The sequence below is a fragment of the Phocoena phocoena genome, chromosome 1, assembly GCF_963924675.1.
Source record: "Phocoena phocoena chromosome 1, mPhoPho1.1, whole genome shotgun sequence".
Classification (NCBI taxonomy): Eukaryota; Metazoa; Chordata; class Mammalia; order Artiodactyla; family Phocoenidae; genus Phocoena; species Phocoena phocoena.
In genome coordinates, this window is record NC_089219.1 from 31776702 (window position 1) to 31793280 (window position 16579).

The following is a 16579-nucleotide window of genomic DNA, read 5'->3' on the forward strand; positions in this document are numbered from 1 at the left end:
AATAGCAAATTCTAGCAATTCTGGTATAGCTAGAAGGTGTACTTTACATGAGAAACAGTGATTGTGGAAAATGAGAGGGGAGATTGGGGCCAACCTTTGAAAGGCCTTGTTCAGTTCCTTTGTCTTTACCATCTGTTTTTTTTGTTTTGTTTTGTTTTGTTTTAATAAGAAAGAGCTTAACGGGTTCTCAGAACTGACAGGTTATGGCCTGGGAAGCCTGAGCAAGAAGAGTGGCATCAGATAAAGCTGAACGTGTAGACTGAGGGCTGGCTGGGGCTCAAAGACATTTGGATTTTATTCTAAGAACATAGAGGAGTCAGCCAAGAAGTAAAATAGTAAGAAGTTAAGATAAATAATCTGAATAACATTTTATTTTTTGGATTTCTTTTTTTTTTTGAATTTCATTTTATTATTATTTTTAAACAGCAGGTTCTTATTAGTTATCCGTTTTATACAAATTAGTGTATATATGTCAATCCCAATCTGTTCTTGCCCCTCAAAACATGGTCTGTGAACCAAGAGCATCGACATCACCTGGTAACTAGTCAGAAATGCAGAATCTTCAGCCTGCTGAATCAGGATGTGCATTTTAACAGGATCCCCAGGTGAATGTTGATATTTGAGAAGATCTTCTCTAGGTCACAGAGAACTTTCAAACAGAGGGACGAAGTGGTCACCTTTTTGACTTAGAAAAGTTATGCTAGTAGCAGGACAGAAAATAAATTGGAGGTGAGACTCTAAGCAGGAGAGTAAGAGGCTATTTTGCACTGTCGTGTGAGCTATGAAGAGGGCCTGGGCCAAGGCAGCACTCTCAGGATTGCAGAGGAAGTGACAGAATAGCATGGTGACATGAGAAGAGCGTTGGTTTAGGGACGGAAGGCAGATTCCAATCCTGACTGTGTTGCTCACCCACTGAGTTAATTAGGGAAGCTCACTTCCTGTCTCCTGGCCTCAGTTGCCCCATGTGTGAGATGAAAGGATGGGGTCAGCACACAACAAACTGCAAATTCAGGAGCAGCAAACTGTGGCCCACAGGCTAAATCCGGCCTGCAAACCTATTTTATATGGCCCATGAGAAATGCCTATAAAAAATCAAAAGAAGAATAATACCTCACGACATATGAAAATTATATGAACTTCAGCTTTCAGTGTCTCTAAGTCATGTTTTGTCATAATACAGCCATGCTCTTTCATTTACTTACTTTCTATGGCTGCTTTCACTTGCAGTGGCAGAGGTGAGTAGCCATGACTGAGATAGTACAACTTTCAGGAAAAGTTTGCTAACCTCTATTCCAAAGGATCGTCAAAATGCCTTTCACCATTGAAATGCTGTGATGCTACTGCATGACAGTGTGAGCTATAAGCCCTGTGTAAACGTAGTTCAATGTCTTCTTCCCCCAGGACTATGAATTGCAACTGATGACATACAAGGCCTTTGTGGAATCACAGCAAAAATCCCCGGGCAAGCGCCGTCGCATGCCTTCCTCTTCAGATGCCATCACGCAAGAGGTGAAAGGGTGGGGCAAGGACGTGTGCCGCTGTCTTCCCTCAAGGAAAGATTCGCTCATCGAGGCCTTACAGTTTGATTACTGTCGAGCGTGTGACTTCATGAAAACTTCCTCTTATTGTCAACTATTTAAATTGACTTTTCTGGCAGATAACTTATCTAAATTGTTTTTTTTTTTTTGGAACCGTAGTTCATGGACTTAAGGACTCGCTACACAGCATTGGTGACCTTAACAACTCAGCACGTGAAATACATCAGTGATGCACTCCGGCGGCTGGAGGAGGAGGAGGTGAGGGCAACTGGGTCCTAAATCATCTTGAAAGTAGAATGAAAAATTTTGAACCTCATCTGTCAAGATTTAAAATGCACACACAGCCAGCCGATGTCCATTGTTCACAGTAGTCATGTTCTATGAAGGCACTGTACACACTGCACCAGCAAATTCTTTTTTTTTTAACATCTTTATTGGCGTATAATTGCTTTACAGTGGTGTGTTAGTTTCTGCTGTATAACACAGTGAATCAGCTATACATATATCCCCGTATCCCCTCCCTCTTGCGTCTCCCTCCCACCCTCCCTACCCCACCCCTCTAGGTGGTCACAGAGCACCGAGCTGGTCTCCCTGTGCCAGCAAATTCTGAATTCATGCATCCAGGGGAACACAGGGTTAGGTTTCTGCCAGCTTCTGGTCACATCACAACATTTTTGTCAATGGATAATGCACAACCTGGTTTTATGTGTGTTTTTGTTTAAAAACACATTTTAAAATATATCTTATTGATTCACTAACATTGAACTCATGGCCGAGAGCAATATAACTCACACCTGAATAAAGCTTATTAAGCGCATTTTCTCCATAAGGCACATCACAGCCTTCTAGTGAATAATGAGGACAGACTGTCTTGTGTCTGACACTCCCACTTGCAAGTATCTTTATTACAGAAACATTATAAGCATGAAAAAAGGGATATGAACAGAGATCCTTAATAAAGCATAATTTGTTAAAGAGAAATAGTGGAAATATCCAAATTCCATATGATGGAATGCTATGAAGCTGTTAAAAATAATGAAATAGATTGAAATGAACCAACAAGGAAAGATATTTATAATATATTTTTTGAGGAAAAAAACAAGTTGAAATACTATGTATAATTATGATTTCAGTAATAACAAAACTGTGTGTACCACAAAGGGACAGTATGGGCATACAAACAAGTTTAGAAATATATATACCAAATTCCTGAGGAAATGAGATTAAAGGAACATGTATTATGAATTTCAGATTATTTGAATTTGTTGTAATGAGTATGCAGTCTTTTTGTAATTATGAAGATCTTCTATGTCTTTGCAAAATAAGTTTCCACATATTCAATAACACTTATAAAAGAAATGCTGTTGGAAACATTAACCCATACCAACTTTTGCCCATGTAAATTAGCAAAAGACTTCCTTTCTGTCAGTACCTACCTCATTTAATCTCTGTAGATGTCCATCTTTTCATCTGTAAATCTAAGAATTATGAACATATGTAAGATGCTATATGTGAAGGGCTTTTTAATTAATTTATTTTATTTATTTTTGGCTGTGTTGGGTCTTTGTTGCTGTGTGTGGGCTTTCTCTAGTTGCAGTGAGCGGGGGCTGCTCTTCATTGTGGTGTGCGGACTTCTCATTGCGGTGGCCTCTCTTGTTGCGGAGCACGGGCTCTACGCGCACGGGCTTCAGTAACTGTGGCTCGCGGGCTCAGTAGTTGTGGCTCGCGGGCTTAGTTGCTCCGCGGCATGTGGGATCTTCCCAGACCAGGGCTCGAACCCACATCCCCTGCATTGGCATGCGGATTCTTAACCACTGCGCCACCAGGGAAGCCCATGAAGGGCTCTTTAAAATCAGTAAATAATTATTGACTGCCCATCACATATTAAAACAGCATGCTTTTTTAGAAAAGTGCTAACCTAGATATAATGAATTTAGCTATTAGTATCACCCAGGCACTGGTGAGCCATGCTGTAGGCTGGGTGAATTATATTTAACTTGGGGTTATTTTAGCTATGATTTAGGTAACATTCATGTCTTTGTTTTAGGAACTCTGAATCAGGCTGGTGTAGTAAGACATTGACCAAGATACTGATTTTCTATTTCCTCTTCTAGAAAGTGGTAGAAGAAGAAAAACAGGAACATGTGGAGAAGGTTAAAGAACTTTTGGGCTGGATGTCTACCCTAGCAAAGAATACACAAAGCAAAGCTACCTCATCCCAGACCAAAGAATCAACAGACATTGAAAAAGCTATTTTAGAACAGCAGGTGAGTAGAAGGTCCATCTGTCACTTCCTGGGTAGCATAATATGTGATTACTCATTAAGTGGAATAATATGTCACATATGGGCCACCAGGAACGATTATGATCTCAATAACTGTTAACTTCCAGGACTGAAAGAAACTTAAGACATCATCTTATTTGTACTTCTGCTTTCTAGATCACTGTATATAGTGGTAATGATCATCTTACCTAAGCTAATTTTTTCCCTAGGATTTTATTTTAAGTTATTTCAAATGATTTTTGGTTCTTTAATATCTTGGGTTCTGAAACTTTTTTCTTCTACTGCATAGGTTCTGGCAGAGGAGCTAACAACCAAGAGGGAACAAGTCTCTGAGGCCATTAAAACTTCACAGATCTTCTTGGCCAAGCATGGTCATAAGTGAGTATTAAATGAGAGATTACAGCTCATCTGGGGGAACTGGATCTACCTGACTAAGACTTCAGGTCATGATCAGGATTTGGGCTGGAGACTTCAGGGTGGCAAGAGCCAGATTAGGAAGAGCCTTGTAGTTCATCCTGAGGAGTATGCATTCTACCTGCTGGCTACGGGGAAAGATTTTAAACATGATTGGACTTCGTTGATAAAGGTTTCTAGAACAGTTTTATAGAGAAGGGATAGACATGGGACAAGAGTAGAGGCCTGAGAGACCAGTTAAGAGGCTGTTCTGATAATACAGGCAAGAAACGATGAGAGATGGAGAGGGGACAAAGATTCAAAAGATAGTATATGGATAATGAACTTACAGGGTTTGGTGACCAATGAAAATTATCAGATATAACTCCCAGGTTTCTGGCTTAGGCCACTGGGTATTTGGTGATGCTGCTAACCAAGACAGAATACAGGAGAAAGTATGGGTTGAGGAAGAAGGAGGCAGCTGTAGTTTCAGACATTATGAATGTGAAGAACCCACCGGACATCAGAGGGTAAGCTTCCAGTATGTATTTGGAAGTACCTGATACATTATTTATGCCTTATGTAGTTCCACTAAAGTTGTCCAGTGGGCAGCTTTATGTGTAAATTTAGAATTAATGAGAGATGTTTGAAGTGACAGAGATTTGAGTCGTCAGCATAGAAGAAACCATGACTGGATTAGCTTACAAGGGTTCAAGGGCTTCTCGGCCTATAAAGGAAGCCTTAGAGAAGTAAGAGGAAATTATGAGTGATACCTTAGAACCCAAGAGAGAACAGGGCTCCAAAAAGAAGGAAGTGGTCAAAAGTCAAGAAAAGTTAAAACTGAGACATGGCTATTAAATTTGGCGAGTTGGAAGCTTTTGGTGACTCTGGTGAAAAGCTGGGGGATGATGTCTGATTTAGAGTAATAGGGAGCACACGAGGCATGGAAGGTAGTGATAATGAAATCAGACTACTCTTCCAAGGAGCTTGGCCATGGGAAAGGAGAGAAATAATACAGCAAGTACTTAGAGCAGAATTTATGTTCAAGAAAAGGTTTTGTTTTATTAAAAGATCGGGGAGACTTAACTGTGTTTATGGACTGAGTCTCAAGGACCGAAAGGGAGAGAGAAATTGAAGTCATAGGAGAGGGGTTGCAAAGGATGTAGGAGAGGATAAAATTTATCCATGGGTAGAAAATACAACCTTAAACAGGAGTTGAGACACCTTCTCCTCTGAGGTCTGGGGAAAAGGAGATTAGGAAAGGTATGGATACAGATAAATATGTCAGAAGTGAAGTCAGAAAGTGAGAGAATTAGTGCCCAGTAGTCTGTATTTTCTCTTTGAAATAGGGAGAGAGGTTGTTTGCTGCAAGTTAGAGTGGGAGCCTCCAAGAGGATTGTCAGGAAGCACGGAAGTCCAGTAGAGGTTAGAAACCAGGAAGACCTCTTCTGTTGATACGTGGTTTTGGAATCCCCCCACTAGATAGACTTAGGCTGCATGTGGGAACAGAGAAGTCCAGGGGTTTGGTTGATCTGGGACTGGAGTCTTGTTAGTGAGGAGAGAGTGCAAAGATAATAGGGACTAATTGAGATGGTGGCCTGTGGGTCTGGACTCCAAAGAGAAGAAACTGAAGAAAATGGAGAGGACTGATGGATTAAGAGAGGTGGAGGAGTCAAGGAAGGTTTGGGAAATCTCAGTAAGCTGATGGATGCTTGTAAGATGAATCACAGGATTCAGTCTCAGAAACACCATGTAGAATGAGAAAAGGAATTCAAGATAGTGATAACTTCTGGGGAGAGAGGGATAGGAACAGGGTTGGTGACAGATACACATGGGACTTTAATTCTATCAGTAATGTCTTATGTGTAAGAAAAGGATCTGAAGAAAATTTGGTAAAATACTACAATAAAATTTGGTAAGGTTGGATAGTTGGGTAATGAGTAAGTGAGAGTATATTTTATTCTTCTCTTTTGTCTCTTTAAGAGATTTGGTTTTTAAAAGAGAAGAGCTGTAGGAGTAAAGAAGGAAAACTAGCCAGGTAGGATTATAATCAGAAGTTACAATCCGATAGTAGATTCTTGAAGTTTAAAATTTCAGAAGTGGACGGTCCTTGCACACAGGGGAACAAGGTCTTGAGGAAAGGAATGTTGGTGTGCTGCCGCCATTTCTTCCGCCTTCAGTTTCTGCGCCTTTCGCAGGGCTTCTGACAGCGCTGTGTTGGGACAAAGCATCCAGAGGTTCACAACCTCTGTGATCCCATAGGAGCCACTGTGAGGAGGGTCCAGGGAAGAATTTACCATTTTCAGTGGAAAACAAATGGCGGTTACTAGCTATGATGACTTTGTACTTTGGGTCTGACTTGCTGCACCTTTCTATATAGTAAGACACCAACTGCTTAAAAAATAATCCGTGAGACAGATACGAAGAGGAGCATTTTAAGATGTGCAGTCTCTTTGGAAAAAGGATCAAACTCTTGAACTCAGCATCCTAGATATGTTTGTAAATAAATTCCTGGCATAAATCCTTAAAAAAATAAAATAAAATTTCAGAAGTGGAATAATTTTAGATGATGGTAGCATCCAAGTTTGCCATGTGTGGGTGGGGCTGAAGTGGCGTGGTGCGCATTTGGATTGAGAAGGTCGCAGGACTACAAGCACCGGGTGTTAGATAATTGGTGACGTGAGCATTGACATAACCAAGAATCATGACTTGGTTTGAGATGGACAGGAAAGCTGTGAGCTGGATGCCAAAGTGTTCAATAAGTATGGAAGAGTGACCAGATGATCCATCATGAACAGTGATGAAGGAGAGTACTCTCCAAGGTGGCGAAGTCAGTTTGAAGCAATAGAGAAGAGTTTGGGGAAAGGTTTTTCTCTGAAAGAGCTTTCATGCTTCATCTTCCAGGCTCTCAGAAAAAGAGAAGGAACAGATATCTGAGCAATTGAATGCCCTGAATAAGGCTTACCATGACCTTTGTGATGGTTCAGCAAACCAGCTTCAGCAGCTTCAGAGCCAGCTGGCCCAGCAGACAGAACAAAAGGTACTTTTAGTTTTGTCTCCAAATGTTGGAAGGGTACCTTTTGAACGGTATGCAGGCAGCTTTGCTGACTGGGAGTCATGATCACTAGCTTTCCATGACAAGTGTGACTTAATTTTTAACCTCACTGTAGCAGCCATGTGTCTCGTGTTTCTTTACTGGGGTTCCACGATGTGTTGGTCAGTCAAAAATCACTAGAAGGTGCTTACGGCTAACCCGTTAGACCTGGTTCACTGTTGTTTGATCTTCCATTCTGTGGCAGACCACAGTCAAGGAGAACCTAAATGCTATATTATATCTGATCAGAAGGCAATAAGGTTACTCTGTGGCATTGTCACTCAAAAGTTGATAGCCAAGAGTTCTGAATATTGGGAAGTAAAGGCTGTGAACCTCTTCCCCCCATACTTTTTTCCCTGTCTACTACATAAATGAGAAATGTTAATTTCCAAAAGAAACTGGTGGATTAGCTGCACTGACTGAGACACTGGTTCCCCTTACCCATTGTCGCCCCATCATGTGACATCTTTACCAGTTCCCTCTCATGTTCATTTCCTGGACCATATGGAAGTTGTTAAGTTCCTGCTGGTTGTCCTCAGTTCTTCCTGGATACGTGTGTGTATATGTAAACTTACCATATTATATACATGTGTCTCTGGGATATATATGTGTGTTTGCCTGCTTGTTTCCTATGTTGTGAAGCAATGGCCGAATTCCGTGGGGCAGGCCGGAAGTGAAGCTCCTGTGGCAATCAGATTTGGTCTAGATGTTGCTCAAAATGATATTCATACAAAACATGCTTTGACTCTGGTCATGAAATTTGTGCAACGGGAGCTAGAGTTTTAAAGACCACAATGCAAAACCAGCTGTGATTTATTTGAGAGCAGATTTCCAAAAGAACGTGCTGGTTTAACATGCTCTGTGTGAGGTAGCCCACTTCTAATGGCTCATCGCTTCACCATATACGGGAGTACGTGAAGAGTTTTAACAATTGCTTGCTGAGAACATTCAGTTCTCATTTTGAAAGGTTAAAAAAGGGGAGACGGAGAGAAAGAAAGTCAAGCTGCTGAGCACCACTACATTGAGCATGATGTGTCCCCTGTTACCGTTTGTGTGTTTCATGTGAAGTATTGTTCTGATTAACTGACATCCTTGCTTACAAGTTTCACTAACCCTTTGGAGTTTAAGCACAAATGCACAAAGGGAAAAGAGGACGACCTGTTTGGGGTTCTTTTTTGCAAAAAAACAAACAGTCGCATGCTGGACGCTAACACCAAGCTTACACTGTGTGTGCGATACGGCTGAGCTGCTCCATAAGGCTCTCTCTCTTATCTGCCCAAGGCACACCCTGCAACCCTGGTAAGTAGAAGCCTTTTATGTTTTCTTTCCTCTTCTCCCTCTTTTTCTGCTTGTTTAGGTCAGAATGCCCATGTTTGGTGGGGCTGAAATGAATTTCTCCGGATTATTTCCCGATACAGTGATTCCTGCCTCTCCTCCAATTACGAGGGTGTTAGAAAGAACAGTCTTTTCTCTTTGGTTAGACTCCAGGCCTTTTTTTCAATACCAGCATTTCTGAGACTCTGTGAACTCACAGAAGAAATTAGAGGCTTCCCCAAAGAATCTTTTCCTTTGTCCTGTTGTCTGCTTCTGCATAGTCTTTACGTGGATTTTGTAAAAGGAATTTTTCATATATTTCAGAGAGTCACATGCCAGCGGGATTTTTCCTTCAATCTATAAAGACTAGCTAACTTGTAGGTTCACGTAGCATACGTTTACCCTATACACGTTAAACTCTACATTCTGGGTCAGAAAACAGAGGGCGGATGAAGAATAACACATAATATTTTAAATAGTGCGGAGAAGTCTCAGTTATTCCATTATTTGAACAAATACAGTGAGGTGAAGATGCGACCCAGATCTACTTCCTCATTTGCTGTCTGTTCTGCGTCTCCGATAGTGTGCAGCTAATCAAGCTTGAAGTCCTCAGGGCATGTTTTTAAAATCTGCGGGAAATAGGTTAATGGTTTTAAGGATTTCCTTACTATTTATCAGCTTATTTGTTTATTCATCAAATATTTCTTTAACTGCTGGTACTAGTCCTGGACATCCACTGGGCAAAGTACCTGCTCTTATGGAGCTTACTTCTCACTGAGACAGAAATGAAATGCATTATATAGGAGGCAAGGAAGTGATTGGCAGTTAACCTCAATAAGATCCTCCATGAATAAGTTGAGTTAAATAAGGATCAAAAAGTAACACTGACTAAAGAGGGATAGATGAAAGCGTGTATAGAAGACGAAGATAATGCTCACTAACAAGAAGTGGAAAGTTGGAGATTAATAAAAGTGATGAAGTGTCCTAAGTGGTAGAACGCTGGAAAGATTTAATTTCCGAATAACATCGTATTGCGATGAAAGGCTTCAAAAGAGGAATTCTTCAGAAGCTGTTTTCAGGCTTTTTTGTGAGGGTAATTTTGACAGTGTGTTAAGGCTTGCCTTATTCTCTGTCGTTAGTACCTAACTCCTGTGTAAGATGCAGCTCTACTGAGCTTATCCTTCCTGCTCTTCCGGATCTGACTGGGGAGGCAGTATAATAGCTTGAGATTTAGAGTAAGATGTTGGTGTGATTCTGGAACTCATTCATTTTGTGACCTTGGACAAGTTACCTAATCTCTCTGTACCTCAGTTTCTTATCTGCAAACTAAAAATTAATTGCTTTCATAGGATTGTTGTGGGGGTGTCAGTGCTTAATAAATATATTAAGTTCCCAACAAGTAGTAGCTGTCGTCATGATGATTGTGCTACCCGTTCTAGCCTGGACTAGAAGAAAAGTTATTAGTGGTTCCAGAGTCAAGTCTGCTTGACTAGTCTGCCAGAGTCAAGTCTGCTTGACTAGTCTGCTCCTTCCTTGACTTGCTCCTTCCAATTCCTAGAGCTAATTTAACTCAGAGCCATTGCCATGGGACACGCTAGCACTGGCCACCAAGAGTATGACCGCTCCAGTTGCTAAACAGCTGCCTGAGTAATATACACAGGGCCATTTAGTGAGCTGTGCAGCTGTTGCTGGGCTGCTTACGTCTCTCTTCGAATCCTGTGGACCCATCGCGCTGAACTCATCGGCAGGGAGGTCCTACTTCAAGAGTCTTCTGCGTGGATTGCAACACTGAGAAGTTGTTGTATGGGGTTGAATTCTCACTTTGGGGGAGCTGGTATGTGTCTGTAGGAGCCTTTGTGGTGATTTAGTCTTATAAATAGCTGTCCCCTCACTTTCACTGCTTGCTACTTTGTAGAGCTTGTCACTCAGATATGCTTAATGCTACCATCCCTTGAGTAATCTGCGAACTTCTGGCCATGTTAAACATTCTGTAGTTTAGAAAAATTCTTTTTTAGCATTAACACTGCCAGGCTTCAGAATGTTTCCTACAGGTTGGGGCTCATCCAGGCTGGGTTTTTTCTTGTGGTCAGAATTTGATATACTGTAGTTCTTTGAACGATTCTTTTCAACAATTGTGCTTCTCTGATTCAGTGTTCTTTTTCATTTTCTCTTGTAGGGCTGCAGAGCAGTTGCTGGGGTGATTGACCTAGGCACAGTGGAGATATTTCCCATCTTCAGAGCCATGCAAAAGGGCCTCATTGACCAAGACACAGGCCTTGTGCTCCTGGAATCCCAGGTTATCATGTCTGGCCTCATTGCCCCTGAGACCAGTGAAAAGCTGGCTTTGGAGGAGGGCCTAGCCAGAAACCTCATTAATCCCCAGATGTACCGGCAGCTCCAGGAACTAGAGGATGCCCTGTCCTTAATCAGCAGGCTTACTGAGAACAAAGGCCCTCTTTCTGTGGTGGAAGCAATTGAAAAGAAAATAATCAATGAGAAAGTTGGACTGAAAATCTTAGAAGCTCACCTGGCAACTGGAGGTTTCAGTCTCCCCCCTGATGAGAACTGTATTAACCTAGAGGAGGCTTTTCACCAAGGCCTCATTTCTGCTTGGCTTTACTCAGTGTTAGAGTCTCACCTGAGATCATCCAAGAACCTGATAGACCCAAACACAGCTGAGAAAATCGGTTTACTGGATCTGATGAGGAGATGTATTGTCTCCCAGGAATCAGGGTTGAAATTGCTGCCTGTCAAGCAATTGGCAGGGGGAATGGTGAGCTTGAAATCAGGCCGGAAGGTTAGCATTTTCCGTGCAGTTCAGGAAGGGCTCGTAGATAGGCAGGTCACTGTCCGGGTGCTGGAAGCTCAGCTTTTTGCTGGAGGCATAGTAGATCCAAGAACAGGACACAGACTTACAGTGGGAGAGGCTGTGAGACATAATTTGATTGACCAAGATATGGCCTGTGCTCTTCTCATAAGGCAGCTTCAGACAGGAGGCATCATAGACGCTGTCACTGGGCATAGGCTGACAGTAGATGAAGCAGTGAGCAATGATCTAATAGCTGCTAAGATTGCACTTGTGATTCTGGAGTCCCTTTGGTCATTCATGGGGTTGCTATGGCCCGAGTCCGGAGAGATTCTCCCAATTACAGATGCCCTGGAACAAGGTATTGTGTCTACTGAACTAGCCCATAAAATCCTTAGTGGCCGACAGCATATTAAAGCCCTATTTCTACCAGCAACCACAGAGATTTGGTCCTGGAAAAAAGCAGTAGAAGATGGTATGTTAGACAAAGATCTTGCCAATAACTTGAAGTCAATTTGTATCCCCGATGTGATGCCCCACATGCAATTAGCAGACTCTTTAGAACGAAGCAAACTGAACACGAATCCTGGAGCGGCAGGTGTGCTGTGTAGCAAGGGCCAAACTGAGGGCATCGCAAGCCATAACGAGAAGCTGCTGTTTCATCTGATGACTCACAGCTATATTAATGTGCGGGATGGACAGAGGCTGCTCCTGTTGGACAATGAGCTGATAGAGGCACTAACAGCAAGAGGTGATCAAGCCGGTCCTCCAGAAGTGTTTGGAAGTGGGCACCAGAGACTAGATGCTCCTGAGAAATTACAAGAATCGGTGAATGTGAAAATCACAGAAACTTTCTGTGATGGGCTGACTGTGAGGCCACATGAGTTCCAGCTTTCTTCTCAGAACAAAGAAGATCCTGATCAGGCAAATTGCACTGAAGCAAAAGGCAAAAAGACCATTGTAGAAACAGAAGAGAACACCAAAAGGGACCTGTTTGTAGGGCAACAAAAAGTGGGAAATCCAAATGTTGATACTTTGAAGGTCATAGATAAAGTCAAGTCAGAGTTTAAAAGGCAGTTGTTAGATACCAAAAAGGAAGACCAAATAGAAGTGTCTACCAGAGAAAATGTCAACAAAGGATTTCTCCTTATGGTACCTCCTGAGGAAGCAGAAGATGTGACTTTGGTGGAGGACAAAGATCCTTTTCCTGTTGAGTCACCAAAGGAAGAATGGCAGACTCTCAGAAAGACTTCCTTTATGTGTCAGAAAGAACAAGCAGACACACTTGAAACTGAATATACTCTAGGTGAAACTGGAAGACCTCTCATAAAACCCCAAAGCAAAAAGTCACAATTTCAGGTAGAGAAAGCTCTAGTTTTAGAATCGGAACTAAAGTCTGAAAAGGATAAGAATATTCATCTGGGCAGAAAGAAAGCATTAAATAAGACTTGTTTGGGTAGGGATGACCATAAACAAAGCCCAGAAGGACACAGCATGGCAGGTGGTGGTATGAGGTTGTTAGAAAAGACAGACACGGAAGCTAATGGCAGTGAAACTTCCCTGTCATGCAGTCATCCTTCAGAGTTGCTTGAAGAAGCTACCTTAAATATATTATCTACACAATTACTAGAGGGCGGTATCTTTCATGAACAGACAGGTCAAAAGCTCTTACTAAATGAAGCAGTAGCCCGAGGCCTTGTGCCTAGTCACACTGCTGTGAAACTTTTGGGAAAGCTGAACATGTTTCGGGGCTTCTTTGACTCTCAGACCTGCGAGTCTTTGAAAACTGAAGAAGTCATTGATGAAGGTCTAATGGATGAGAAATTGTTACGCAATGTCCTCATGGCAGACAAAGCTATAAGTGGTGTCTTAGACCCTCGTACCCACACACTCTGCTCTGTGAAGGAAGCAGTTGCCATTGGACTTCTTGACACACAAACAGCCACCAGAATTTTAGAGGGGCAGGTGGTGACTGGTGGAATTGTTGACCTGAAACGAGGCAAAAAGGTTTCAGTAACTTTGGCCTCAAATCTTGGCTTGGTGGACAGTGCTGACCAGGCAGAGCTTATAAATCTGGAGAAAGCTTCTAAAGGCAGAGATGCTGAAAAAGCAGTTAGAGAGAGATTAATTAGCTTACAATTGGAAACAACTGGAATTATGGACCCTGACAGCAAAGCCCCTTTAACAGTTGTGCAGTCCATTGACAGAGGGCTTTTGGAGAGGGATGAGGCCATGCAGTTGTTGACAAAGCAGGTGGTAGATGGAGGTATCATTCACCATATATCTGGGATGAGACTTTCTGTTGATAGTGCCTTTAAACATGGCATTATTGATGAAGATTTAGCCGAGCAGCTCAAAAAAGTTGAGAGCTTAAGCCTCCATCAGTTCTCTCATCCTGAAACAAAGGAAACTATTTCCCTCTCTGAAGCCATAAAATTAGATCTTGTTACCCCAGACTTGAAGAGAGAAATCCAAGAAATTCAGGCCTTGACTGGAAGCTTTATAGGTCTCATTTCTGGCCAGAGATTGACCTTGGCAGAAGCTGAAAAAGAAGGACTCTTAACTAATAAAGAAATGTTGTCTTCAGGAATGATGAATGGGATTATAGATCCTGAGAATTACAGCATTGTTCCCTATGCAGAATTAGTAAAAAAGTGTAAGATTGATATTGAATCTGGACAGAGGTATCTAGAAGTAATCCCCTTCTCAGACATTAAAGATGGAGCAAGTGACAAAGTACTTACATTGTCTCAAGCAATTCAGCTTGGAAAAGTAGATTTTGCAGCTACACTGAAGGTTCTGGAAGCTCAGGCAAATGCTGGAGGAATTATAGACACTGCCACGGGGGAAAGATTGACATTGGCATCAGCTTTGGAACAGAAATTAGTGGATGAAAGCATGGTCCGAATTATTGCATCCCGTCAGGTGTTAGATGGAGGAATTATTGACATATTTAATAATCAGAGAGTAACTTTAAAGGAAGCTATTGAGAAAAGACTTATTAGCCCTGAACTGGCAACTATAATCCAAGTAGATACCTTCGAGTCCTGTGATCACCAGGCTCAGAGTGAAAAGCAAGATGGAATTGAAGTATGTGAACTAAAGAAAGAATTTCTAAGAAAGGAAATGTTAATTGCTTGCAGTCAGACTGCTGTAATGAGTTGTGGTAAAGGAGAAAGTGAGAAATTATTTCAAATTGAAAACCAATCTGCACAGAAAAAGGTTAAAGTGAGAGTTTCTAATGGGGAACAGGCAAAAAAGAGCAGGGAAATCTCATTAAAGGAATTGGAATGCAAGGGTCAGGTTAGGAGATCTTCTCGAGGTGCTAAAGAATCTTTCAGTGTCATAATTTCTAGTGATGGTAAAGGTAAATCATTGGGCCAAAGTTCAGTGACACACCCTCGCTCAGAAATTTGTGATTTGAACCCCAAAGAGGTGGCTTATAATACCATGGAAAAAAATACAAATGAAGAGCAAGAAAAAATAGTGGCACAGACAGAAATTATTTCTCAAATGAAACAGTTTATGTCAGGTCTAGATTCTAAAGAAATAAGGGAAAACCAAGGAGAAGTTATTTCAGAAGTACAAGAATCAAATTGTGAAACTCCGGGCAAATTGCCTAGTCCGCAGGTTATGCAGAAACCAGTGAAAACCAGGGAGAAAGGTAAGAGAGGAAAGAGGGAGATGACTGTAGAAGAAAGTGTCAAAACACGCCAACCAGCAGTTCTTTCAGAAGAAAAGCTGAATCAGGAAACTGCCATTAGAGATGACCATGACTCTAATATAGAGAGTCAGCCTGTGGAAATAACTATAAGTGAAAAAGAGAAAGAAACTGATGGGGAGCTGGGATTTTCTGTTGTTGGTGAAGCTGAAGATTCTTCTTCCCAAATGATACCCAAAGGAATTTCTGTAAGAAATCAAGATGCTTTAACATTCTTCAACTCTAATCAGGTCAGTGAAGGAGATGTGAAAAATTTAAGCCTCTGCTTGACTTTAAAACCAGAAGAAAATTTATCTCAAGAAGTTACTGTTGGGACCCAGAGTGAAATACTCTCTTCTTTAATCCCACAACCTGAAGGATTGTGCTACCAGGAACCAGTTGGAGAAGCCCAAGTTGCAGACACATCCCCAATTTTCACAACAGAGAAGTCTTTCCAAGGAACCACCAGACAGGAGACCAATTATCATCAAGATTCTTGTGTTACTTTTAAGATTAGGGAAACCAAAGATCTGACTTTCTTATCTAACGAAAGTAAAGAAAAATCATACCAAGAAGTACCTTTTGACTCAACAAGCGCTGTTAAATTGGAAGAAATTAGAGTAGGCTCCAAAGATGTCAGTTATTTGGAATTCGCAGACAGAAAGGACCTTCATCCTCAGGACAGCAAAAGTGATGGTGAACGTTGCGGAATTCTTGAATCTAAAATAGTAACAACTCAGGAAATAACGGGGGAGAAATTTCTAAAACTGTCAATCCCTATAGTTACAGGTGCAGAAGCAGGGTCCTTTGAAGGCATAGTGACTCAGGGAGTTCCCAGAGTTTCAGTGTCTCTTCTCCCAGAGAAACTGTCCAAAGATGTATCTCGAAAAGAGAGTACAGGACAAGAGGATGCCACCATTAGTCCTATTCCAGAAACCCGTGAAGAAGAGATGGTACCCCTAATATCATACCCCACAATGAAGATGGATGAGAAAACACCACAGGAGAAACTCAGAAAGAGCTCAGAGCCTGGCAGTGAACAAACCCCCTTCATGACTGCACCGGGGGGAACGAGTGTGAACCCGGAGCCCTTCAGGGCTACCAAAGTAAGTTACCCAATGGTGTGTTTGTGTGTGTGTATCTGTTATAGCTAATTTCATGCCAAGACTCTTGACAAGATACTGAGTTTTCATGTGTATAACTGTATACACTTCAGGGCACTAGATGATTCTCTAAGATATAACTTAGTTCATCATCATCTGTTTGTAACATAGTTGTTGGAAAATTAGGCAGTGGCTCTGAATGTCTTTCTGAAATTTGCAAGGGTTTTAAGTTAGACACTAACATTGAAGCTAATTTAAAATACTGAGGCTATGGTACCTGAAGTCAGAATAGGTTTTGGAAGTTTCGCTAAAATGATGCTTATAGATTGATAATTTTGAGCTTCTGC

At 41.6% G+C, this 16579-nt stretch overlaps 1 protein-coding gene and 1 pseudogene across 2 annotated transcripts in view; both read left to right on the top strand.

Annotated features, from left to right (window-relative positions):
- Window positions 1-16579, top strand: part of MACF1 (microtubule actin crosslinking factor 1) — a 341765-nt gene that overhangs the window by 201680 nt on the left and 123506 nt on the right. The window contains exons 32-37 of one of the 2 annotated variants that reach the window (XM_065881162.1): window positions 1402-1509; window positions 1698-1796; window positions 3653-3805; window positions 4112-4200; window positions 7120-7255; window positions 10800-16235. In XM_065881162.1, the coding sequence (XP_065737234.1) occupies window positions 1402-1509; window positions 1698-1796; window positions 3653-3805; window positions 4112-4200; window positions 7120-7255; window positions 10800-16235 (6021 nt within the window). The remainder of the gene's footprint in view (window positions 1-1401; window positions 1510-1697; window positions 1797-3652; window positions 3806-4111; window positions 4201-7119; window positions 7256-10799; window positions 16236-16579) is intronic. The other variant, XM_065881170.1, reaches the window with a different exon arrangement.
- Window positions 4639-6621, top strand: LOC136130119 (cytochrome c oxidase subunit 7C, mitochondrial pseudogene; annotated as a pseudogene).